General features: G+C 41.2%; 1 protein-coding gene across 3 annotated transcripts in view; it reads right to left on the reverse strand.

Moving 5' to 3' along the window:
- Positions 1-4,036: 4,036 nt before the first annotated feature.
- The window catches only part of INPP5K (inositol polyphosphate-5-phosphatase K), a 31,819-nt gene continuing 8,913 nt past the window's right edge, over positions 4,037-26,942 (reverse strand). For 2 of the 3 annotated variants that reach the window (XM_077836418.1, XM_077836417.1), the window contains exons 5-14: positions 24,472-24,588; positions 23,938-24,113; positions 20,858-20,969; positions 20,096-20,205; positions 16,552-16,578; positions 14,422-14,614; positions 11,462-11,599; positions 10,744-10,827; positions 7,777-7,881; positions 4,037-6,237 (exon numbers count right to left, since the gene is read on the reverse strand). In XM_077836418.1, the coding sequence (XP_077692544.1) occupies positions 6,139-6,237; positions 7,777-7,881; positions 10,744-10,827; positions 11,462-11,599; positions 14,422-14,614; positions 16,552-16,578; positions 20,096-20,205; positions 20,858-20,969; positions 23,938-24,113; positions 24,472-24,588 (1,161 nt within the window). In that variant the 3' untranslated portion in view covers positions 4,037-6,138. The remainder of the gene's footprint in view (positions 6,238-7,776; positions 7,882-10,743; positions 10,828-11,461; positions 11,600-14,421; positions 14,615-16,551; positions 16,579-20,095; positions 20,206-20,857; positions 20,970-23,937; positions 24,114-24,471; positions 24,589-26,942) is intronic. The other variant, XM_077836421.1, reaches the window with a different exon arrangement.

Consider the following 26,942-nt stretch of genomic DNA (forward strand, 5'->3'; position numbering starts at 1 on the left):
CTTACTTCTCTTGTTGATCATTAATAAATGCTAGAAATTGAAAATGAAAATTGTATTGGTTTGCAGAGTCAATTGACCTCAACAAATCTGGTTTATGGCAGAGATGGAAACGCTGTTATCAGAGATTGGAGGATATCCACAATTCTAATATGCACTTATACTATCTTAAGTACAAGTGATCTGTTTTGGAGTCTCTTGCCAGGTTCTATTAAAAGAATAATTTTATTATAAAGGCACATAGTAATTCATGTTAATTCATGTTCATCACATCTTTATAAAATCCTAGAGATTATGGAGATTTTCTTGTTATATAAAAACAAAATCCGATCAAACTTTATAGACTAACCAAATAATATATATGTTGCATATTGGTCTATCTACACTCAACTTCCTTTAAATTCAACAGGATTCTAACCAAACGTACAATACTTTTAGTATTTTAATAATTCTGAAAATCTCAGAAAGAGAATGCAACAAATAATCCTGGCACAACATTAAGTAGACTTTAAACTACTGTACACATTGATCAGTTCTGCATTAGGAATCAGAGCTAGGTTTCATGGTGGGCAGCTAAATGTACAGCAGCAGTAAAATAAGATGTTATACAATATATAAAATATGGGAGGTGAAAATGCAGAAAATGTCATTATATGAAATGACATTAGATCCTCACCTTGCACTACATTTAGTTGGCCAACTTATCTCAAACAAGACATAGCAGAAATAGAAAAGAGCCAATGGGAATGGAATGAGGAGACATCAGGGTTGGAGATTTTTATATGAAACAAGATTAAAATGATTAGGACTAAAGTTTGGAAAAGTAAGGAAATATGTTGTCTGCCAGTTGGGCTCCTATTTATCATGTACAAGAAGACAAGGGCATTATGAAAACAGAAAGGCAAAAAAGCACCTAGTGTATTTAAAAAAAAAAACCCACAACCAAACTTGTAACTAATGAGCCATGTGCCATTTGTATTAGCCAGATTTGGATACACAAAATACCAAAACAGACTATATATTCCAGCAATTTCTGTGAGTTAGCGTCACCTTATTTTCATCATCTGATACACTGCTTACCTCATAATTCTGTCTTTCCCCAAAGAACTGTGAATTATCCAGGTTTTATTATGTGTGAGCTTCCAGAAGGATCTGAAAATCTTAAATGTGCTTTCATCTTCTCCCATACTAGTTAAAAGATATTTTACTCCATGTAGTGGGGCAGCTTCCCCACTCCTGAAGAACAGGGGTTAAAAGCAGCCCTGGAGAGGGCTGCAGCTGTGAAAGGCTAGGCTGATTGGGGAAGCAGCCACAGGTGTGCCCAGCCCAATCAGGCCACAGCTGGCCCTATAAAAGGCTGTGAGCCTATAGCTGAGAAGAGTCTCTCTCCAGCCCTAGAGTGGGAAGGGCTAGCTGCCTGAGAGCAAGGTACCTGAAGCAGAACAGAGCTAGGGAAAAGGGAGCTCCAGCCCAGAAAACCCCCAGGCTGCAGGCCCTGGTGAAGGCCTACAGAGGTACTGGGGCTAAAGAGGTGCAGCCTTGGGGATAGGCAAAGGCAGCAGGTCCTAACCCCTTGCCAATGATGAGTGGCCATTACAGACTACAGTCTGCCCCAGTGAGCAGGGACTAGATGATGACTGGCAGTAGTCACTGAGGCAAGGTGGGTTTAGACGGTTAGGGGTTCCCCAAGGAAGGGAGACCCAGAGTGTGGGGGTACTGCAGGGGCAGAACTTTGAGGTAAAGAGGCACCAGGGACAAGGAGGAACATGGGGCCAGCAGCAGGCAAGACACTGGCCTACAGAGGGCGCTCTGTATGCTGAAAAAGAGCTAATTTCCAGACGACCAGCAGGAGGCACCGTGCTCGTGAGGCTTCGCTTCGCTACACTCCAGGTTTGCAAGATGTTGTCTACAGAGCGTGATAGACTTAATTTCCAGCATTACTGATAATGGTGATTAAAAGTAAAAGTAAGCCTCCTCCATGGACCATTTCTTCTCATACTTACTGATCAGAAGTTAGATCTAAAGTCATCAATCAGCAAAGTTCCAAAATCATCTGTTAAGAAATCTGTTCAAAACTGAATGTATTACTTAGGCCTTGTCAACACTTAAAACTTGTAGATACTGTAATGCTTAGTGAAGATACTACCTAGGCCTACCTGAGAACTACTCCCATCAGCAGCAGTAGCTATGTTGACAGAAGCCCTTCTGTCAGCATAGCACTATCTACACCTGAGGTTAGGTTTGTATAGCTATGTTGGTCAGGGGTGTGGATTTTCCATACCCTTGAGTGATGTAGTTACAGCAACATAAGTTGGTAATGTAGATGAAGCCTAAGACTTCTATTTCACTAATTTATAAAGTTTTGGAAGGGCATTAAAACAGCTGTGCAGTATATGTAAGCCCTTTATGATATTTAAAGAAAGGTTTCCAGAAAACTACTCTATTTCCTTCAGGGATAAGGAAAATTCAAATGACACTACCATACCAGGTGAAATGTATTCCTGATATAACTAGGGATAACTCCAATGAAGTAAATGGACCTGTACTTGGGTTAACTAGGGCTGAATTTGGACATACTTGCCACCCACATGGAGTATATGCTTTTTCTGTTGAACTATCAGAGACCTTCTTGCTGACCTGACTTACCCAGAACTTCAAAGTGCTACAAAACCAATGAGACTAATCTGTGTAAAAAAAAAAATAAAAAAAACCCACCACCTTTCCCCTAACTCAAAAGATTCTGATAGAACGCTTCAGCCTTATGCGGAAGACCAGATTAAAGTAGTTTCCTTCTGCCTACAACTTGCAGTCTGGAATTCAATACTAAAGTGACCCACCCCAGACAAGCGCCTCTTGCTTTTGCTCTATATATCCAGCATTCTAAACATTTTAAAGTTTCAGATTATTTTTGTACTCAGATACCCTTATAGCTGAAGGGCTTTCTGGCCCTTTAGGATCCAGTTTAATGGGAGAGACATTAAATACAGAACTCCTTCAAAAGGGAGAATTTTATTTCAAGATGAATCCACTATCTCCAAAGGAGAATTACATTACCCCTTGGGCCCTTGTTTGGAATGATTCAATCCCTTACAGTGTATTTATTACTACCCTACTGCAGCATAATCTCTTAATACAAATATCCAACTGCACACCAAAAATGGTTATCAAAGGCTTGTGTGAAAATTATAATACAGGGGAGAATTCCCCCTAGCTCCTCAAAAAAATCAGTCTTCAATTGTTTAAAATACAAGAAGTGATTAATGCACTTAATGGACTCTTCATCACCAAGACTCACTTCAAACTGATACATGCAGTGCATTAAAAAGTAAATGGATTTAAAAGCCATTTCTAAATATTATACAAGTAAATTAGTATTTAAGGAAAAAATTAAATTCCATCAAGAAGCTGCATGATATTGGTCACAAAATATTCTTTAAAAATCCTTTATGGATCAAGGTAACAGACAAAATTTAGAATTAATTTGCTACTGTATGTACAATGCCTAACAAAGGAATCTATAAATATGATCCAAAGCTCCTCACCAAGACCCCAGGGTATTCGAGTCTTATGTAGTTAGTGGATAAAGACCTTACTGTTGGAAAAGCCTACAACAGATGTGATTTTGATCAGAGTCCTGTGACATGAAGCCCTAAATTTATAAAGGGCACCTTCCAACTCCAATAATTGACCAATGGTCAGCCCTCACGTGGTGTTAAGAAGCAGGGATGTTGGGAGCCATGTAAAACTTCCCTACGTCAGTGTTCAGCTCCTGAAATATCCGCAGAGATGCCTACAAATGGAATGTGTGTCCTGAGCAGCAGAAATTGGATTTTGGTCCCCGCCCCATTACCAGCTGTGCTCAGGAATTGGAAGAACTCAGTTCCCTAGTCTTTTGTATTTTTCCCCATGAACCTCCTCATGGGAAGCATGAAAACAGATTTATACAATCAATTTCAAATTCAGAAAAAAAAGAGCTTAAACTATAGTTAGTTTTTGTGACACAGTAGGGGCATTTAGTGTATTTCTATTGAAAACAAACTTTGAAAAAGTTCTTTAGTGTAAAGCAAATTTTACACGACAATGGTACAAATGACAATACAACGTAATCTCATTTTATAGCAGCCTATCAACAGGATTACATTTTTCATGTTTTATACGTAAGAACTGTATTAATTCTTGTGCTGGTACACAGTATCTTCTGCCCCCACACTTGCTGTTGGCAAGTGAACAGTTCCCAGTGCCAAAGCATTAAGTTCAGACACCTGACAACATAAATCTAACTATATGGGAACTAGAAACTTCAAAAAGTAGGTGGTCTTTAATCCAAAAAGCTCTGACAAGCTAACCAGAGCTTTCTACATGCTGCTATTTCCAAAGCTTAAAGCTAAGGCCTTCTGAACCCAGAACATCTTATACACCAGTCATAACTACAGCACCTTAAAACAGATTCAATTATCAGGGAATTCACTTTCTAACTCCAAAGGCCATGTCTACACTTGCGAACTTACAGCAGCACAGCTGTACTGATGCAACTGCGCCGCTGTAAAAATCGCTCATGTAGCCACTCTATGCCAACGGGGGAGAGCTCTCTCCTCAACATAATAAAGCCACTTCCACGAGCGACGGAACCTATGTTGGTGGGAGAAGCTCTCTTGCCAACATAGCACTGTCCACACCAGCACGCCTGTCATCAAAACTTACATCATTCAGGGGTGTGTTTTATATAAATTTAAATAAATTATACTAACAAAAGTGGTAGCATAGAAAAGCCCTAAGATAGCTAGTCAAGGCTTCAAGACTATGAGCAGGAAGGAATCCATCCTGTTTCCCCCACCCATTCTCCAAAAATATATACACCAATGTCTTGTTTCTAGATCTCCTTTTCCTGATCTGTGTTTTGTATTTTCACTATTGCCATTATTTACAATACACTGAGAGATAACAGATTACTTATCACAAGTTTGTATGTTGCTGAAGTTGTATACCCATGTAGAAAGCAGAGAATGGTAGCAAGGAGTCACAAGTATCCTTTACTGACTCTGCAATCTAAGGGTCTATGGAGGTTTATGAATGGCCTCCAAAAGTTTCATATAACCTTTACACCCCTTCCTCCCCAGCAAATTAATTGCAATAAGATAACAAATCACTTTTTTTTAAGCTTCTTTTAATATAATTTATCAGCTGGAAAGGAGGAGTTAGCATCATGTGACCAGTCAGTTCTTTGCCAATAAGTGCTCCATGGACCACAATTTGAGAACTATTTTAATGTTGGTAAGCAACAGCATTTAAAAAATTTATTTCTGAAACCACATGATATTGGATCGACTCCAAGTTGCCAGCTAGTACAAAAAGGTCTGTCTTGTTCCTGGGGGTAATAGGCAAATTCCTCTATGATTTTCATTACCAATGAAAGAGGCATCAGAAATCAAGTAAAAGTTTGGTTTGCTGGATGTATGCTTGTCTTTAACATTTCGAGCAGGAAAGTTATTCAGAAAGATTATTATTGAAATGTGGGGCAGAAAATAAAAAGGGTCAAAAGTCAAAGGAAAATCCATGTGACCCAAATACCTTGTTTTCTTATTACTTCTGTTGCCCTACAGTTGGTTGCTTCCAAAGATATCATTTGCTAACATTTATTCATCAAAATTCAAAAATACTTTAACATAAGCTCAATAATTGTATATCTAATAAATAAAACTTTGTTTTTAAAATAATTTCACTTAAGTTCTGAAACACTTAAAAAAAGTCAACTGCATGGTTACTAAAATATCTCCTACAAAAAGCAGGAACGCAGCAGTCCTGGAAGCTGCTGCAGAATGCTATTACTTTAGATTAAATCACTGGAATAGAGATCTCCACTATGATCTCATGTTGGCCAGCACTGATCAGGACCTGTCATTAGAGCCCTGGTTCCATGCAGGACCACTAGAGAGTTACCTCCTATGGCGACAATAGAAATAGTCATTTCCACAAGAAATTACTTTCTACAGAGCTTTTAAAAATCTATGATCTGAACAGCCCTACCTGTGGGACCCTTTGCACTGCCTGACTCCATCTCCTACAGAGGAAGGTCTATAATCGCTAAGAAACAGGGAAGGTAAGCGTCTCTGACATCTGAATCAATATCACTAAGTTCTGACTTCAGAACTCATTATATGGCTCAGGACTGTGAGGTTTCTCTACGCCATTGATGTTTTCCTGTGCCATTTCCTTGTCTACTGATCTCCTGCTTGGCTGAATCTAAAAGAAAAGGAACATGTTTTAAAAAGTTAATATTTGACACACATTTAGAAACAGTGTTACTTTAACAGTCAATATACAATTAAATGAATTAGATGTCCCAAACAGACTTGCTCAGAACTGAGACAAGTAATACAAATAGATTCCATTTGGTGATGAATGTTTCATTGAGGTAACTATTTAAAAGTGTATGGAAAATTTTAAACTTGCACACCAAGGCTCTGACTATATAACATGAAAAAAAGCAAAGGCATGCCAAACAACATTCTTGCTTGAGTTTGCCAGACCTGTACAGTATGTTGTGTCCACATACAACAGAGCCACACTGCAAAAGCAGATTGTATTGGTTGGTTGCAACCCACAGGAAATCTTTAGCTCACATCCAGCTGAAATGAAGCAGTCTACAATGTTTTCTCCCTGATATGGGCAGGAAGCCACAAATGTTGCAGATTCCCCAATTCAGGCAGTCCTCTTCACTAGAGCCCTGCATGGATACAAAATCTGTATCTGCAGCTGATCCACAAACATAGTCCATGGATATAAAGTGGATATCTTCAGATTTGCAGGGCTCTACTCTTCACTCCATTCCACAACGTGGTATTTTGAGTTTGAAAACCTCCCAAAAGCCCCTGCTCCCAAGAATAGTGCCGACACTGATGTTTCAAGCATCCCAGAGTACATAGCCCCAGCTGCAAGATAGATTATGTATGGATATGTCAAAATGATTCTGGCAAAGAACGCTGGTTTAGGGACAAGCAAGAAACAGACATTTCATGTAGTCTATGCATTTGCAACATTTTCCTCAGATAGATAACCTGCTGTTTATGTTCCAGTGTACCAGTATTTCTATAGGCTGTGAGGATGGGCCACCTGCCCAGAGATGAATGAAAAAAGGTCAGAGGTACGATGAATGCCTGGAGATGCAACTAAAAAGACCAGTCATCTGGAAAGCATTGCTGTACAAATGTCCTATAGGAGTACCTAAGGGGAGCTCAGTGATGACCAGGCAGTCAGAAACCAGGTAGCTCTTAGAAAATTAGGCTAAATTCCCATCTTTCCGAGGGCCAGGCATCTAGGTGACAGTAAGACTGAGGTTTCATAAACTGGAGCCTGTGTGTGAACTAGTTGGGCCTTATTTTGCTATGACATTCAGATATAATAAATACTCAGATTCCTTCTGGGCATTAGTACCTTTCTTTGCTTGAGGTTTACCACTACATTTCCCTCTTGCATCTCACAGAATGCACAATTAACCCATGGAACTCATTGTCATGAGGATGTTGTGATGGCCAAAAGTATAACTGGGCTCAAAAAAAGAACTAGGTAAGTTCTTGGCGGACAGGTACATCAATGGTATTAGCCAAGATGGTAGAGGATGTAACCCCACGCTCAGGGCAAGCTCTGTCAGAGACAGGACATGGGCTAGATGGACTGATCCAATACGGCTGTTCATATGTTTTCACAAACATCCAGCTGCATATACAAGGAAACACACGCCAAGACTCCTTCAGCATTAACCAAAACTCCAGAACATTTTACCTGGAAGGGCTGGCTGATACCAGCTATAGACTGCATATTATGGCTATAATAACAAAGGAGAAACTCTCCTCCTGCATGGGGGATCTCATCAGCACTGATGTAAACCTGTCAACATGAAAAAAGGAAGACAACCATCAGCAATTTCACTGACAAAGCAATTAATAAAAAGCAGCCTTTACTATATACTAGAACTAGATCATAAAAAGACAATACTGAGTCTTTACAACAGATCCACTGTATACATGTAAATCAGGGAGGAAGAAAAGGCCGTTCTTAACACTTCATTCAGGGGCTAGAGCTTCATCTCTTTCAGGAAAGTGCAAAAATGCTTAGTCTTATTATTCTGCAGAGGCTTCTCTCAGCTCATGATATGCCAGAGAAAAAAAGTCATGGGCTACCACTCATCATCTCTCAATCTGTATTTTGGCTCAACTTTTTGTAGCTTGACATTAATCTCCCTCTCAGGAAGACCAAGTGGGTGAGGTAATCTCTTCTATTGGACCAACTTCTGTTGGTGAGAGAGACCAGCTTTCAAGCCACACAGAGCTCTTCTTCAGTACTTCAGGCATCATAGCTAAACGCAAGGTGGAACAGATTGTTTAGCTTAAGTAGTTAGCATGTAGTCTAAGGGACCATTCAAGGTAGAGTGGCCTGTTAACAACTTTTGTCCTACAACTGCAGAAGAGGGGGGAGTGGGTTACAGATTGTTGTAATAAACCATAAATCCAGGGTCTCTGTTCAGTCCATCAGAGTAGCTGCCGTGTTAGTCTGTATTCACAAAAAGAAAAGGAGTACTAGTGGCACCTTAGAGACTAACCAATTTATTTGAGCATAAGCTTTCGTGAGCTACAGCTCACTTCATCGGAGCTGTAGCTCATGAAAGCTTATGCTCAAATAAATTGGTTAGTCTCTAAGGTGCCACTAGTACTCCTTTTCTTTTTGTTCAGTCCATGATTTTTAGTGTCTAGCAGAGTTATAATTTTAAGCTCCCAGGCTCATCTTTTGAAAGTATTGCACTGGTTTACTTTGAGGATGAGGACTGATAGGTTATAGAGTGATCACTTTGTGAAAAGTGTTCATCCACAGGATAGGATGTTTTTGCCTTTTATCATTTTCCTCAGAGTTCATTCAAAAAGCACAGAGATTGTCTGGTTTCATACACATGGTTGTTAGGGAATTTAATGCACTAGATGAGGTATGCCATATGTTATGACAGGTATATGTAGGATCCATGTGTCTTGAAAGGTGTGGTTTGCACTGATTGTTCTGGTAGGGTGTGGTGAGGCTTAGAGTTGGTGTGTCCTGGTCTGTGGGGAGTTTGCTTCCGATGAAGAGCTTGGAGAGGCTGGAGGACTGTCTGAAGGCCTGAAGCATGGGTGAACACTTTTCACAAAGCAGTCGAGACCTATCAGTCTTCATCCTCACGAAAATCTGCATAACACTTTCAAAAGATGAGCCTGGGAGCTTAAAGTTATAATTCTGCTAGACACTAAAAATCATGGACTGAACAGAGACCCTGGGTACATGGTTTATTATTACAACAATCTGTAATTAACCTCCCCCCCGCCCCACTAACCACCTCCTTTTGTCCTACAATTGCAGAGGTGTTAACAGGCCACTCTACCTCGAATGTCCCCTTAGAATATGACAGGTTTCAGAGTAGCAGCCGTGTTAGTCTGTATTCACAAAAAAGAAAAGGAGTACTTGTGGCACCTTAGAGACTAACCAATTTATTTGAGCATAAGCTTTCATGAGCTACAGCTCACTTCATCGAATGCATCTGATGAAGTGAGCTGTAGCTCACAAAAGCTTATGCTCAAATAAATTGGTTAGTCTCTAAGGTGCCACAAGTACTACTTCCCTTAGAATATATGCTAACTATTTGTGCTAAACAATCTGTTCTGCCTTGGAGTACCTTTCCCAGACCTGAAGAAGAGTCTGTATGGGTTCAAAGCTTGTCTCTCTCACCAACAGAAGTTGGTCTAAGCAAAGACATTAGCTCACCCACCTTGTCTCTCTAATATCCTGGGACTGACATAGCTACAACTACACTGCACATCCATAAAAAGCTATATAACTACCCTCACATTTCACAGATTTTGGAACTACCAGTGACCAGGGACACCAGAAAATAATTGATTAAGACCTGCCTTGGCACTGTCACCTAAGCAGCTTTTCAGAGGTTCTGAGAATCTACTGGAGTGTTGGACTGGAAAATCTGATCAGTCTGTCCACTAATCCTGCATCCCCAAGATTTTGAGAATAAAAGGTCTACTTTATTTGCAATTAATTTGAACCTCTATTTAATCTGACAAAACCTCTGGAACTAAATAATTTGCATGAAAAATAATATAGCTTTCACCCTTATTTTTATCACTTTTAGAACAGTATTACTAAATAATTTAATCACTGTCTTATAGAAAGCTAATAAGATGCTAAAATTCTCAATGAGAAAAAAGGACCAAAGAAGATTACAACGAAAAGCGACATTAATGGGACATTTGATACACTATGACAAAACTATATGATATCCATGCTGTAATGAGCAACCCTAGCAGTCATAGAGGTAAAGAGAGTCAGCCACTTATTTCAGAGATAGAAGCAGATTTATTAAAATAAAACAACGGTACTGACAACAGTTCTCTATGCAATGAAGAGTCATTTCTGTAGAGGGGGGAAGAAATCAAGTAAAACACTGTCTTGGCAGTGCACACAGACCTGGGAGAGAAGTAAGAACAGAGAAAATGTGTTGCATCACTTTGCAAAAACCCTAATAAAATTAAGTCGGAGTGGTGAAGATGGGCTACAAAGACCAACTCCATTACCAGCTAGCATTCCTTCAGTTGAAGAAAGATTACTCTTATAAAGAGCCTTGAAAATGAGCATGGGAGAAAAACAACAGAGGCAGGAGCCCTTGAACCCGATAATATTAGAAGCCCACGCTAAAAAAAATGGTAATTCCCTCACTTGAGTAACATCTTCACTGGACGAAATTTCATCATCTTTTACCCAGGTATAGGTCACATAGTCATTCACATGCCTGAATGCCACCTGCAGGGAAAGACAGAAGCCATCAGCTCTCTAAAAAAGTAAAGCAAGACACACTGGGGCAACATGGAAAACCTGAGAGTAAGATATCTGCTCTTTTTAGTATATATTACTGTAATTTTAACTAAAAACAGTCATTTTAAAAATTAAACTATTTTCAAAACATGCACTGAGCATTAGTCAACAATTTATCGAGAGAGAGAGAGAGAGATTTCTGTACCCTAAACCCTCTGCCCTCTTCCTTCCATTTCTGTTCTCCCTTGCTACATTATACCAGCAGACAGGGGCACTTTGGGGAAGAGATTATTCTTCACTATGTCTCATACCTAGCACATTGTGCATAAATAATATTTTACCACACTTTACAAAATATTATTTCTAGGGATGATAAAAATAATTATTTTTCTGTCCACCTAGACATGTTACCAAATAACTAATAATTCAAGAGTTGGGTGGTTCCAGGCACATTGAAACTACCAGCGACTAGTGGCACTAGAGAATAACTTGCATTTTAGACCTCTAAATAAGGGAAGCATGCAATGCCAAATGAACTACTTCCCTACCACCAATCCCACATCTGCTTTACTGCAAAGATATTTTTATTCTGCAACGAGGCATGATATTCTGGTAACGTCACCTGGTAGAGCCCAATCCAGTCCCAGGTACTGCTTGGAAATTCAGATAACGTGGAATAGCTGATTAGAACATCCCGTGCAGCATTCCACTCACCCTCAGGATTCAGAGTGACCAATGGAGTGGACAAAAGAGGCTTTATCTAGAAAAGAAGGAAGACTGTTTTGAATATATCCATCAGTTAAGGCCTGTTCTACACTGAAAAATGATATTTACCTAGTTATGTTCCTTTTTCCTTACGTGAAAAATTAGTTTGGTCGACCTACCCCGAGCGTAGACTCAGCTGGGCTGGCAGCAGAATTCTTCTATTGACTTAGTTACCCCCTCTTGGAGCGGTGGATTAATTACAGAAATGGAAAAAAAGCCCAACCATGTATGGCGTATCTGTGTTGGCACAGCTGTGCCACTGTAGCATCTACAGTGCAGACCAGGAGGTCTCAGCCTTTTTCTTTCTGAGGCCCCCCCAACATGCTATAAAAACTCCAGGCCCAGCAGGAAACAGAGGGGTGGGTGGGCTCTGGCATATTTTGACTTCTACTGGGGGGGGGGGGTGCTGAGGGCGCTTGAGCCAGCTCTGCACCCTGGGGCCTAGAGGAGGAAGACCCACCTCCACCCCGACTCACCTCAGTGGGCCACATCTGGGTTGGGGAGGTGCAACCAAAAATTATAACTCAAGGGGTGGGGAGGGGCTCAGCATAAAGACTTTGAAAACTGCTCAGGGTGCAGGCAGGGGATAGCTAGGAGCTGTGTGCAGTGAGGGATGTAGCTCAAGGTGCAGGGAGAGGGGTAGCTAGGGGCTGTGTGAAGGCAGGGGGGTAGCTAGGTGCTATGTGAAGGCAGGGGGGTAGCTCAGGGTGCAGGGAGAGGGGGTTGTGTGCCAGGAGGGCCCCCACTGCAGTCACTGCTCCTCAAAGGCTCTCCAGGCCCTGCAGCCAGGTCCCTCCACTCAGGAGGCTCTTACCGACTGCGCAAGCAGCAAAAGGGGGCTGAAAGCTGAGGAGCAATCACAGTCCTGGGCACCAGCAGCAGAAGATGGGGGAGCACCATGGCTGCCTGCTCCATGGCACCAGCCAGAACAGCAGCTGCCCCACACTGCCTGGCTTCAGCTTCCCACCTGCGACTTCGCGAAGGGGCGGGGCCTGAGGGGTGCTGAGCTGTCCCCGGGACTGTCCCGGTCTGGTTAAGACACTACAGTTCTTTTTTTTTGGGGGGGGGGGGGGGGTAATGCCCCCTCATGCCCTCCCCAACTCCTCCCATGGGACTATGGGACCCCCTGAAACTGGCTCACATCCCCCCAGTTGAGAACTGCTGGTGTTGATTAGCCCCCAATATTTTACCTTTGGTACGCAGCAACATCTGTTGTGGGCCCTTAGTTGCACAGGGATAAGGGGAACATCTGACAGGGTAACCAAACGCATTGGGGGGGGCGGGGAATAGTAGACATCATATAGCTGGACTTCAGTAAGGCTTCCGATAGTCTCACATGACATTCTCATAAGCAAACTACACAAATATGGACTAAATAAAGTTACTATAATGTGGGTAAACAACTAAACGAAAACTGTTCTCAAAGGAGTAATCGTCAATTGTTTGCTGTCAAACGGGAAGGACATATCAAGTGGGGTCCCACAGAGATTTATCCTGGGTCCAACCCTGTTCAGTATTTTAATTTACAATGTGGATGATGGAGTGAGAGTGTGTGTGTGCTTATAAAATCAGGAGACGAGACCAAGCTGGGAGGGGTTGCAAACACTTTGGAGGACAGGATTAGAATTAAAAATGTTGATAAATTGGAGAATTGGTCTGAAATCGACAAGATTAAATTCAGTAAAGACGAGTGGAAGTACTACACATAGGAAGGGAAAATTAAAATGTACTTATACAGAAAAAGGGGAAATAACTGGCTACACAGAAGTATGGCAGAAAAGGATCTGGGGGTTATAGCAGACCACAAATTGAATATGAGCCAATAGTGTGATGCTGATATGAAAAAGGAAAATGTCATTCTGGGATGTATTAACAGGAGTGTCATATGTAAGAAGAAGAAATAACTGTTCAGCACTATTCAGCAGTGGGGAGGCATCAACTAGAATACTGTGCCCTTTAAGAAAAAAGTGAACAAATTGGAGTGAGTCCAAAGGAGAGCTACAAAAATAAGAGGTTTAGAAAACATGACATGACCTGTGAAGAAAGGGAGAAAGAATTGGGCATCTTAGGCTACAAAAGAGACAGCTGGAGGGGAGGAGGGATGATAACAGTCTTCAAATATGTAAAAGGTTGTTATGAAAAGGACAGTAATCAATTGTTCTCCATACCAGGGCAAAACAGGAAGTAATTTGCTTAGTTTGCAGCAAGGGAGATTTAGGTTGGATATCAGGAAAAGCTTTCTAACTAAAAGGATAGTTAAGCACTCGGGTTACCTATTATAGAGGTTGTAAAACCCCCATCACTGCTGAGACCAGGATAGATAAACACCTGTCAGGGTTGGTCTAGGTATACTTAATCCTGCCTGAATGTGGAGTGATGGACTAGATGACCACTTGAGGTTCTTCTCAGATCTACATTTCTATGATTATAATCAGGAGCAAAGGCTTAACAACAGGTCTAGAATCCCTGAAATACCTACCTCACTCTGTGTGACTTGCCTCTCAGGAAGAGGAAGCCATTAAGGAAGAGAAATTCTCAACCTGAGTCATGAGCCTAAAAGTCTGAGGATGAAGAAATCTTTGCTCATTTGTAAAAAAAGCCAGTGCAAACAAATTTTGTAATCCAGAAGAAAATATCTGAGACTGCAAACAGCAGGGCTTCATCTTGTTGTGTTTGTCACATTTCTGCTTATGACTTACATAAAAAGATTCAGAGAAATAAATTCCGTAAATTAGGATTAATTTTAGTTTTGCCTTTAAGATTACCATTTCTTAATGGGGAGATATTTGCTCCAAAATTATAAAAATGGGACAATACCTGAAGCCCGAAGGTTCCTGTAACAGGTTTGTGATCACTGATGCCATAGCTCATGTGACTGATATAGTTATTCAGGGTCACAGAGATTGTCTGCTCTCCTTCACACAAATCTCCATCCTCTGATGGATGCTGGGAGAGATTCTTCACCCTCCAAAGAATTCGATCTGTCCATGCTGGCTTCCGTTTCTTCCCACTACAAGAGTATGAGCAGAGTAGATGAAAGGAGGAGAAAAAACAGTGGCCAAAAGCTACAATGTTATGTAACTATATAACATCTATTCAAAGTTGATCCAAAATTGTAAAAAATTATTACAACATTCAAAGCAATCACATCTCAACTTCATTTTACAACTCTGCTCTAGCATGCATTACAGCCAGACCCATGGTTTATTAAATTCAATTCAACTTCACTGTAAGAGATCAGCTTTCATGGGTCCCTCTAACTGGAAAGAAATAAAATGAAAAAGAGTGTGGGAATGGATTAGTCAGTCAGTTTCATACAGGAAATGATGCTTTCTCCTAGAATTCTCTCCAAGAACATGCAAGAATCTACAGTTAATGCAGAAACTGTCCTGACCTCAAGCCAATGGCCATCCTTGGGCAGGGTATAGCACCCATCAGACATTTCCTGACTTTTGCTGATCTGTGTCACACGTTGAGTATTTTTTATATATTCTTGGTTCCAATATTTTTTAAAGAACAGGAATAATTTTGTATTAATAGCCATCTGGACAGCTTCACTGATGCTAATTATGTAGCTAGTAGTTTTTCCATACTATTATCACCTGTTACGTAGAAGAGACAGAGCAATGGATTCTGCCAAGCTACTCCAGTGTGTTATAATGATAGCATAATTTCTATACTTAGTACACAAGCTTTTCCCTAATAAAATGCTTTATAACATCTAGTAGAGGAAAGTTTGCGTACAGGCAGTAGATTCTTGCACCTAAGTAGCCTGCAACCACGTGTCATGTCATAACTGCAACCACTATGGTTTGGAGTTTCCTTTTATACCATATATCAACAAGAGAAGACACGAGCCTTTCCAGATTCTCTCTGTGATGGGAAGATGACTTTAAAGCAACAGCCCTCTTTATGGATATATCACTTCACAGTGAAATGGAGAAAAGATCATATCCTATGGAAGAGGAATTAGAATGCATTGCATTTAATTGAATTACAAGGGTTAAAGGAGCACGATGCGTAAGGAAAACTGTCAGTTTGACAACTTTCAACAAACTACTATAAACCAGCTATAAACTGCTCAGATTAAATTCAGCACCCTTTCCCCTCCCTACATGCAGGTCTGACTCACCTTAAATGAGAAATGGAAGGATTTTAAGTGATTAAGTAAATGTACACATGAGGGAACCAATCCCATGTATTCCAGTAGAAATACAAACTGACAGAAATCTTTAAAAGCTGCAATATGTCTGCTCTGCTGTGCAAGGCAATACGAAAATGAAGAGCCTGAATACAAAGTTAATACACTGTTTCCTTTATCTGATGATATGGAATAACCAGATAGAGAAGGGAAGCTCAGAACATATATACCACTATCCAGAACAATATAAAATATACCAATCCATTGAAAGATAGTGGTTGGCTGGTTTAAAGCATCCTTTGTGAACATACTCAGAATGCAAAAATGTCTGCCTGTCCCCCTACCTTAGGTGAATCAAAAAACCTGCATTAATATTAACGGAAATTGAATGCACACATTAGAGGTGTTTAAATGAAGTAACTTGAGTTACAAAGAGTTCATGATATTCATATTTAACAAACTAATGCCACATTACTGTGTCAAGATTTCTCAAGTTGCATAATTACTTATATTTGTTGGTTACCGAATTTTAAAGCAGGTTACACTACTGCTATCTGTTCGTGCTCAGGTAAAAAGCCCACTGCTTTCAGTCCAGACTAATACATTAAGATTAGTCTCAGTGATTCTCTTGACGTGCTACAGCAGAGAAGATGATGCTACAACTTTCAATTAGATTCAGGAAATTCGTGCAGAAAATCAGAAGTCTGATTTTCAAATATTTCACAAGAATCAAATCAAAATCTCTGAGCCTTGTTTTGATTCTGCAATATCTACAATCTAAGAAAGCCAGAGAGTCGTCTTCTTACTTAAACCAAAACAGTGTCTTCTGCCCCCTGAAAATAAAAATAAAGATAAGTATAAGACTCCTGATGGTCAGGAGCTAATTTCTCCATTGCAATGCGCCCTGCAGATCTTGTAAATAATAAAGCAATTTGGAAACAAATTAAATTCACAGATTAAATATTTTACAATCTTTATTTAAAAAGTTGTTTCAAACATAGCTTTATGGATGATTTAAAGCAGTGGTTTTCAACCAGGGGTATGCATATCCCTGTGGGTATGCAGCGGTCTTCCAGGAGGTACATCAACTCATTTAGATATTTGCCTAGTTTTACAACAGGCTACATAAAAAGCACTAGCGAAGGCAGTACAAACTAAAATTTCATACAGACAACTTGTTTATACTGCTCTATATATTATAAACTGAAATGTAAGAATAATATTATATTTCAATTGATTTATTTTATAATTTTATGGTAAAAATGAGAAAGTAAGCAATTTTCCAGTTAACAATGTGCTGTGACACTTTTGTATTTTTATGTCTCATTTTGTAAGCAAGTAGTTTTTAAGTTAGATGAAACTTGGGGGGGTATGCAAGACAAATCAGACTCCTGAAAGGGATACAATAGTCTGGAAAGGTTGAGTGCCATTGATTTAAAGCAACTAAAAACTTCCCTGTGGTGTCCCAGAAGTCCAGGAAAATAACGGACTGCAAATGTGAAGTATCATATATTCATTTATTTAAAACATCAGGCCATTTGTTTCCCCCCAGAACTTTGCAAGGCAACATTAGTCTCTGATGACAGTTTATAGGCCTAGTTTGGGCTTTAACGAAGTTAAGTGATCAGACTTTTTGGCATGCTGAACAATCTTACAAAGACAGAAACTGGCTAAGAAAAGGAAAATAGGATTTTCAACTGAGGAAAGTTCCAATGTTCTGTACTATGTCCAATGTTTCATATATTAATCTGGAAAAGTGGGTAAACGGTGTCAAAACATGCTGATGACAATTATTTTGGTTAGTCAAAACTAGAGATGGGTAATGAACTACAAAAAGATCCAACAAAGCTAGATGAACAGGAAACAAAAAGGCAAATAAAATGTAATGTTAACAAATGCAAGGTAATGTACATTGCAAGGAATAATATAAACTACTCATAAACCTTAACGGGTTCTAGACCACTGGGGGGACAACTTGGTCATAGTGTGGCAAAAGTCTGACAGCAGAAAAAGTTTTCATGTATAAAAAATGAGTGAGAAAAATACCACAAATATTACAAAGCCATTACATAAATCAGTGTAATGCCTTCAAAGGTATAACCAGATCCAGTGGCTAGAGGCTGATGCTACAAAAATTCAAATAGGAAAGTATGTTAAATTTATTTTAAGTGTAGCTGTGTGTAATCAACCATTAGAATAGCTCACCAAGGAATGTGATCAACTTGAAGTCTTTCAATCAAGAGTTGATGTCTTTCTAGAAGCTATACTGTAGTTCAACCATAAATTACGGGGCTCCATTCAGGAATTACTAGTTGGATGGAGTTCTATGGCATGTGTCATGCAGGTCAGATTAAATGATCACAGTGACCCTCTTCTGACCTTAAAAATTGTATCTATGAATGCCATATTGAGCTCTGATAACTATCTCACAAAGTATAGTAGAAATAGAAGAGGGGCAGAGAAAGGCAACAGATGATTACAGGTATGGAGAGAATTCCGATGGAGAGGGTAGAAAAAAATTGGGATTGTTTAGTTTAGAGAGGAGACAAAGACAACAGGACATGACAGAAATACACAGACTGAATGATAAAGATAAACCAGGAGCTCCTATTTATCTTATCTTCTCATTATACAAAATCAAAGGGACAGTCAATTAAATTGAAAGGCAGAAAATTTAAAACTGATAAAAGGAAAACATACATAATTAAACTGTGGAACTCAGCCACAGGATGCCACTGAAGCCAATATCTTAGAGGGCTTCATGAAAGGATTAGAGATTTATAAAATCATGACTGGTGTAAAGAAAGTAGACAAGGAAGTGTTGTTTACTTCTTCTCATAACACAAAAACTAGGGGGTCACCAAATGACATTAATAGGCAGCAGGTTTAAAACATAAAAGGAAGTATTTCTTCACACAATGTACAGTCGACCTACGGAACTCCTTGCCAGAGGATGTTGTGAAGGCGAAGACCTTAATAGGGTTCAAAAAAGAACTAGATAAATTCATGGAGGATAGGTCCATCAATGGCTATTAGCCAGGATGGGTAGGAATGGTGTCCCTCATCTCTGTTTGCCAGAAGCTGGGAATGAGCGACAGGGGATGGATCACTTGATGAGTCCCTGTTCTGCTCATTCCCTCTGGGGCACCTGGCACTGGCCATTGTCGGAAGACAGGATACCGGGCTAGATGGACCTTTGGTCTGACCCAGTAGGGCCATTTGTATGTTCTTATATGGGTAACAGAAACATCCACAGTTGTATTAGATAAGGCACTTCTGTTTTTTTTAATGGGATATGAATTCATGTTTTAGCAAGAGTCAGCCACTAAATTATGGGGTTTAGGAAGATAACCTGCCCACAGAGAAAGCATTTCATTGCTTTGTGCTCTGAGGTTTCTTGAATTTTTCTCTGAAGTATCTGGTATAGGCCATTCCAAGAGACAAAGGATGATGATAGTAATTCGTTATGTTCTTATGAAGTAATGAAAATCAGTTTTCACATTCAGATAAAACAAAATGTGTTTAGCTTTTTTTCTTAAGAAATAAGAAAATGGGTTCAAAATATGAGTGTATCAACCCACAGGGTATTCTTTTATTAAAAAACAAAGTTGGGCCTCTGAAGACAATGCTTTTGAATAAAAAGATTTGGTGCCTGCATTGTCCATTTAGCCCTTCAAAATACAAGCTCAGACCCACATTGCCACTCCCATTCCCCTCATGTGACATGGAAACAGATCTCTTCAGCCAGAAGACTTCATTTATTCAGCATTGCCCATTGAATGACCCAGATAAACTAATAGGTCTAACAGCCTCATAGTCAACATGGGGGACAAATATCAAAGACCATGGAAGGCTGAGCCTCCATAAACAGCCTTGCGTGGCCCCACCCACAGTCCACCCCCAGGCCTCTTCCTGGTGCTGTGCTGCGGGGGGCTCTTACCCCCCCATGGCTGGGGCTAATGGGGGCTGGCCTGTGCTTTGAGGCTGATGGACAGGGGGCGCTGCCCACCTGGTGCTCTGGGGCTGAAGGGGGCACACCACCTGCCCACCTCCTCGGTGCTCCAGAGCTGGGGCCGCAACACCTGCCTGGCACTCTGGGATTGGGGGCACTCAGGCAGTCCAGGGCCGGCTGGGGGTGGGGGGGAGGTGGCTGCGTGGAGGTTGCTGCTCTGGGCTCCGGCAGGAGGGGTGTGGCCTCCCCAAGCCCAGGGTTCACCCACTGCCCATGATAGTGAACTAGCAATCTGGGACAAATCTAGGCCTGTTTAGTTGATCAGACTGATGTTTACTAAGGCACAAGGGTTATCTCAGACCGTTCCCTGACTGAACACAATATATTGTGCTTTTTACCTCGTGTCATACACGTCAGAGTGAAGGTCGAACTTGTAAGTGGGTTTAAACTGCAAGGGACCCTCTATAAATTCCTGGAGAAAAGCTTCCTTCTTCTTTGCCATATTTAACTGCAGAAATAAAACAAATGTTATAAACAATGTGTTATAAAGGGCAACCTGTAAAGATTACGTTTAAAATCAGAGATTAAAGAATCATTCATGAAGGAGATGAGAAAGCATCTTCTAAAAAGGATTCAAAATTTTTTACACACTGCAACACATCTTCCAAACAAAATGCATAGGGGCTTCTTTGCTACTGCTAGAGCCTTTAAACTAACCCTTCTAGAAATACTGCAGCAGTTATTCTGGAAATGCAGATGTGCTAGGGTCAGCCCACTAATAGTTTAAACTGGGGGTGCGGGGAGAGAGACAGAGACAATAGGACAATTTACAAGCCAGTAAAGTTCACTGAAATCTTCAGTCAGCACTGCACCCGAGTCAGAATGAAACAGAGCAACAAATTATATATATATATATGTTAAGTAGGTAATATTTAAGACTGAAAAGAAAGACTTCACAGCTATACCACTCCCAGTAGGGAAAGAGTTAGGAATAACAGTGGGAACTCAAAGCTACTCTTAAGTTCGGCCTCTCTGAACAAGGGACCCTGTAGTCCCTGTAGGAACTTTGACAGAACATGAGAGAGCAGAAGCACCAATGTAAGCTATTCTTTAGTATGTGTCAGGACTAGAACCAGAAGAACATTAAAAAGGGACGATACCTGGTCCTTTTCCCATAGTAGATTGTATCGGCTATTGCTTATTGACTCTCGGATAAAATGTATTCCATAATCTGCTATCCGGAAGTTGAGATCTCCAAACCAGAAAAGAATGCTATTTAAAAAAAAAAAAAAAAAAAAGGCAGTAAGTGCTCATGATAAAGCTACAGATACCTCTGTGTGCGAGTGTGTGTGGGGCGGAAATCATGAAGATAGGGCGAGATTACTATACCTTATTCCATTGCTTAGATACTTTTCTATACTTCTAATCTAAACACCACAAACAAAATCTTCATTTAGTGACAGTTAAGGTTACAGAACGTCATATCCACCAGTCCAAAACTTTAAAGGGATGGTAATCAAAATTAAATGGAAAGTTTCCTATATTCCTTGACACGTTCAACACTGCCTACTACACAACAAACTCCAGCACTCCACAAGGCCTATACTTTCAATTTCAACAGGGACCAATACTCATGGGCAGCGGGTATCAAAGGCAGGGGAAGGCTCAGCCTACCCAAACTGCCTCTGTGGCCCCTTCCACACTCCACTCCCAGGCCCCCTCCTGCTTCCTGTCGGGCCCACAGCTCTTCTTTCCCATGTGGCCAAGCCCCAGGCCAATGGCACCAGAACTCTGTGTGTGTGTGGCTGGGGAGCCTGGGCAGCAGTGGGGAGCCGTGGCAGACCCTCCACCTGCCTGGGCAGCCCCCAGCCCGAGTCCCCATCCCCCAGGTTCCCCAGCCGCCCGAGACAGGGGGAGGGTCCACAACTCCACACAGCTGCCTGAGCAGCTCACCCCGACCCAGCTCCAGCGGGGGGTGGAAGTGGGGAGCTTGGAGCTGCAGCCCGGCCACGGTGAGAGCCACAAGTGGGCAGCTGCGAGGAGCCACAGACCCTCCACCTGCCCCAGGGGAGGGGGCAGGAACAAGGGCACGGGGTTGCTCTCAGCCCACCACACCTCAGGCTGGTGGAGGGTCAGCTGCAGCTCCCCACAGCTGCCTGCCCAGCTCTTATCATGGCTGGGCTGTGGCTCTGAGGTCCCCCTACCCCCGGCCAGAACCAGGTCTGGAGCTCTCCCTGACAACTGCCTGCCTTTGCCTCCACCTCGGGCGGCCCCCCTGACACACACACTTTTGGGATGGCTCTGGTGCCCTTGCCCCAGGCTGAGGCTAGTGGAGGCCGGCCTGCAGCCAGGGACCCCGGGCGGCTGGAGCCAGTGCTCACACTACCCATCCACCCGGCGCTCGGGGCTGTGCTGCCAGTTGACCCAGCACTCCGGGGTGGGAGTGGGGCACACTCAGTTGCCTGCCTGCTCGCCGAGTGCTCCAAAGTTGGGGGGGGGAGGGGGAGGGGGAGAAGAGGTGCCACTCCAGGCTCCAGCAGGGGAAGGGCAGCAGGCCCCGGACAGAAGGGATGGGCCAGCCAAGGGCCTACCCAAGCCCGCCGGTCACTCACAACCTATGCCAATACTCCAGTGTCATCAACATTTTGTGCTAGACTGCAAGTTTAATGGCACCCTCAACAATACTGAGGCAGAGTAACTTCCAAATGACCGGTGTATGTGATAATAAGTGGTATCAATCTGTTGATACCAGGACATCTTCAGACACTTAAGGTTTTGCACCATAGTGCAATTTTGATGAACCTGGGGTACATATTGCTTTTTTTAATTTGTTGGAGATGGGAAATGAAATCCTCTAGGAGTAGGTTATCGACAATGTTGAACACAATACAAAAGAAGCACGGAAATGAGCCTTTTCCTTTCACTTCTCAGTTCCATATTTAAGGTTTTGCCCTGCTAGGGAACGTCCTAATACTTTACTGAATGACAGCTAATTTATTAGGTTTTTTTAATATAGGGTTGGGGCACTTCAGTGGGTCAGTAGCCAGAGAAGGAGAGATATCAAATGATTGAAATGTGAAATACTTATATTTTGGAGCACTGCACTACAGATAATGGGAATTTTTTTAAATTACAAAATATTTTCCTATATGCATTGTTGTTGTAGCCATCTTGGTCCCAGGATATTAGAAAGACAAGGTGGCTGAGGTTGTATCTTTTATTGGACCAACTTCCGTTGATGAGAGACAAGCTTTTGAACTTACACAGAGCTCTTCTTCAGGTCTGGGAAATGTACTCAGGGCTTGTCTACACTGTGACATTTGTCAACAAAAGTTTTGTCTTTCACGGGTACTTAAAAAAAGCCCTCCCCTGCCTGTGAAAGACAAAAGTTTTGCTGATGCAAGTGGCAGTGTGAACGCTGCTAGTGGGGCTGGAAGTATTTTGTCAGCACTTATTGACAGAGAGCGTTCACACAAGCTGACTGTTAGCAACAAGACACTTAAACACAAGCCCTCAGTGTGTCACACAAACACAATGTGAAAGACTGTTTAGCATAAACAGTTAACATATTTCAAGGAACTATTCAAGTTGAAGTGGCCAGTTAACACCACTCCATGGGAGCGGTTGGGGGTGTGCGGGGATGATGATGAACTCTTACTTTTACTCTTTAAAGCATTTTAAGTAATTCCTGTAAAATTAAAAAGTAAAAACCAGACTAGTGGCCTGAAACAGATAGTGGAATATTTAGGTTAGAAATCTGAGAGACAGTATAACACTCAGGGCAATTAAGTAATAAAATAACTTGCCAAGAACTGGTGGATGGAGGCTCCATCAGTAGATGTTCTAACAAATCCATTTAGGTAGATAAAATTGCAAAAATGCAGCAACATACTCTCTACTCACAAAGAGAAAGGAGAATCTCCAGCATATATGGCTTTTATCTTCTAAAGGCTCCAACCACTAGAAAACTACATTACTCAAACTAGCTAACTCAATACTACTTGAGATTAGCAGAGAGTACAATCCTGCAGTACAAGCCTCAGACCTCCAGGAGATCTTTTCCAGCTCTTTCCATTTGAATTCAAGCAACACATCCACTGAAGAGACATTTAAAGTAAAAGTGTGACATGTGGAAGAAGTCCTCAGACAAATCTCTATTTAAAAGAATGTTGTGGAATGAACCTATGACAGACACTATTATCTCAGAAATGGTGCACTAGTACTTGGGTGTAACACTCACTCGTGGTCTAGAATATTTGGCACATTCTCATCTTCAAACTGCTGCATTTCCAGAATTTTCTCAAAGTCATCCAGTCGTTGCTCAGCATTCTCAATGTGAGCAGGCAAATGACAGTTCATGAAGCAGATCGTATGACCATAGAGGGACATGCGAATGGTGACTCCTCCTTTGTTCCCCTAAAGTGGAGAAATAACAGCGCTCTTTGAAGTTATGGTCAACAGCTGCAAATTTATCCATTGCTACAACATATGTAATTTCAAACAGTACTATTAAGGAATAAATATTTTGGTTTTGTTTTAAATTTACAAAAGCAATATTCAATATCTATCATTCAGAAATCTCTCAGCCAATAAACTGGTGAAATTCTGTGGCCTGTGTTATGCAGGAGGTCATACTACATGATCATACCTATCCCTTCTGGCCCAGGGGTGGGGGAAGAATCTATATTGCCAAATAAACCAAAAAGCTCCCCAAGAAATCCACATCATGTAGTCATGCAGTAAACCATGCCACCAGCTCTCAGATATCCTTTACCCAATATCCATAAAGGCCTGTGCGCGTGTAGTGAGTGTGAATGTCCCGTATGAAGGGGATATGGGCATGCTTCACAAAGACCAGCAGAAGGAGTCCCTGCATTCGAATGGATGAGAGCTGCAAAAGATGAGAAAAAGGTCACAGTCAGGTTACATGGAGTACTTGGGATACCACAAATACTGGAGTCTGCTCCCTGGGCCTTTAGTTGGAGAAGGCCACACCCAAGGTTGCATATTCCCAACAGCAAGTTTGACCTAAAGTTTATGGCAGAGCACATATTGAAGAGCTTCTGAAAGTGCCACTGACTGGAAATTCTAAGGTAAACTCAAATTTAAAAAAGGAGTTATTTTGTTGAATTAAATATTAAACTGATCAGCACAGTATTCCTTGTTACTTAAATTGAAAGTACATACAATGCTGTCTCTAAAATTTTAATTTTCAAACGTATTGTAGAATTTTGTGCTGAAAATGCCTAATTATATTGTAGAAAACATCAGAGGGAAACTGGAGGTTTGGACAACTGAGGGTTGGAGCTTTTGGCACCTAAGAAGGTACGAACATTTAACGATGTTTCTGCTGAAATAATCAGCAGAGAAATAGTTCATGTGGACCTTTAAAGGTCAGGTGCTCAGCACTTTCTAAAAGGCAGGGCCCATAAGTGCATCTCAAAATGGACACCAAGAATTGACACACCCAGCATCACTAGTCACTTTTGAAATCTCCATTCCAAAGAGTTCACAATTTAGAGATTCAAACAGACAACTCTGAAGGACAAAATATTTTTCTTGAGTTGGTATTAGTCCAACGTTAGTCCACGTCAAGTGTTTCATGTTACTAAACTCTGTGAATATCTAATCCCTGCATCCTGACCCCGCAATGTCTCCCCTTTTCACGCCATTTCCAAGTGTGAAACTGGAGCTATGTCTATTAAAAGTGCGGTCATAATATAGACAATACTTGCAAAGCACTCCTAAAGCTGTGTCTACACTGCCACTTTCAGCGATAAAACCTTAGTCATTCAGGGGTGTGAAAAAACATGCCCCTGAGTGACAGAAGTTTTAGCGCTGAAAAGCGCCAGCTACACTCCTGGCTATGAAACCGCCACCTCATTCAGGGTGGCGTTTGGTTTTTTTTTAAATCACCAGGGGAGCTCTCCCCGGCCATAAAGTGTGTCTACACTGTCCACGCAGCAGTGCTGTCACGGTCATGCTGTAACATGGGCAGTGTAGACATACCCTAAGCACAGCTTTCACTGGCAAAGCTGTGTTGAAAACCATTTCCCCAAGCAAAACAAGCTATACCAGCAAAAACAGTTTTGCTGAAATAACTGCCCCTGCACTAGGTTTTTGTACCAGCACAGCTGTATTGGTCAGGGATCAGACCCCTTCAGACCTGACTAATACAGCTATACTTGCAGAAGCCCCTAGTATAGGCATAGCCTGACCTCAGAACACTAATTGTATGAAAAATGACAGTTTTCAAAGGTCAAATATTTTTTTTCTGCCTCACTAGCCTACAGCTACTATCTGTAACAATACTCATGCTTAGATGGAACAAATCATGTCATTTCACTCAGAATCTGAGACCATACACAGCTGGAGTTTTTAGTCAAGAATAAGTTTTGCCAACTGCCCCCGCATCCCAGCATCGCAGGATGGTTACAAATGCTATTTAAAAGCTCAGCCTCTAGCCGACAGGACTGTAATGCTAGGCATCTGGAGAACTGACTATGAGCAGTGCAAATACCCTTACTCCTGCAAGGAACATTTAGTTTACTGAACGTTACTAAAGCTATGATGCCCACGAGGCAAATAAGGCACTATTTCTATTTTAAGATGTGTTGAGATTCCATTTATTTCCAGAAATATTTGTCTAAAGAGAATCCTCATGGAGTTGAGGATCATAATTTCCCAGTAAGTACATAATGAAGTTCTCTTAGGAACATTAGACACAAGACTCAGCCTAAATATCTGAATTTCAGTGCTAATTCCATTCTGTTTGGAACTATCAGATAACAAAATACACCAACTGCAGTCTTTTAAATCTTCTTTATTAAATAAATGGTGCATAAGTGGCCTAAAAATTTCTCTCTTCATAAAGCCTGACCACATTTTAAGGTCGCTTTCACTGAATTCATTGATTACATATAGCCATGTGACCCAAGTTTTCATTATGAAATTCTAAACACTTCTTCAGAATGTCAAGAAGAACAGGTCTTCTGAATAGTGAATTCACTGCATTTCTTTTTCATATTTAAGCAGTTTATTTCCACTCATTTTACAGCTAATAAAAATCTTATCAAGCACCATCAAAAGCAATGTCATTCCTTGAGATGGCTATAATGAAAGCAGATGCCTCAGTAGACTATATTATTAGCAATTATATTACAGATCCCAGTGGATGCACAGATGAAGGAAATATTCCAGAGACAAAAGAGAAATAGTCCTACTGTGGCCTCAAACACTATACTC

Source organism: Eretmochelys imbricata, chromosome 17, assembly GCF_965152235.1.
Source record: "Eretmochelys imbricata isolate rEreImb1 chromosome 17, rEreImb1.hap1, whole genome shotgun sequence".
Classification (NCBI taxonomy): domain Eukaryota; kingdom Metazoa; phylum Chordata; order Testudines; family Cheloniidae; genus Eretmochelys; species Eretmochelys imbricata.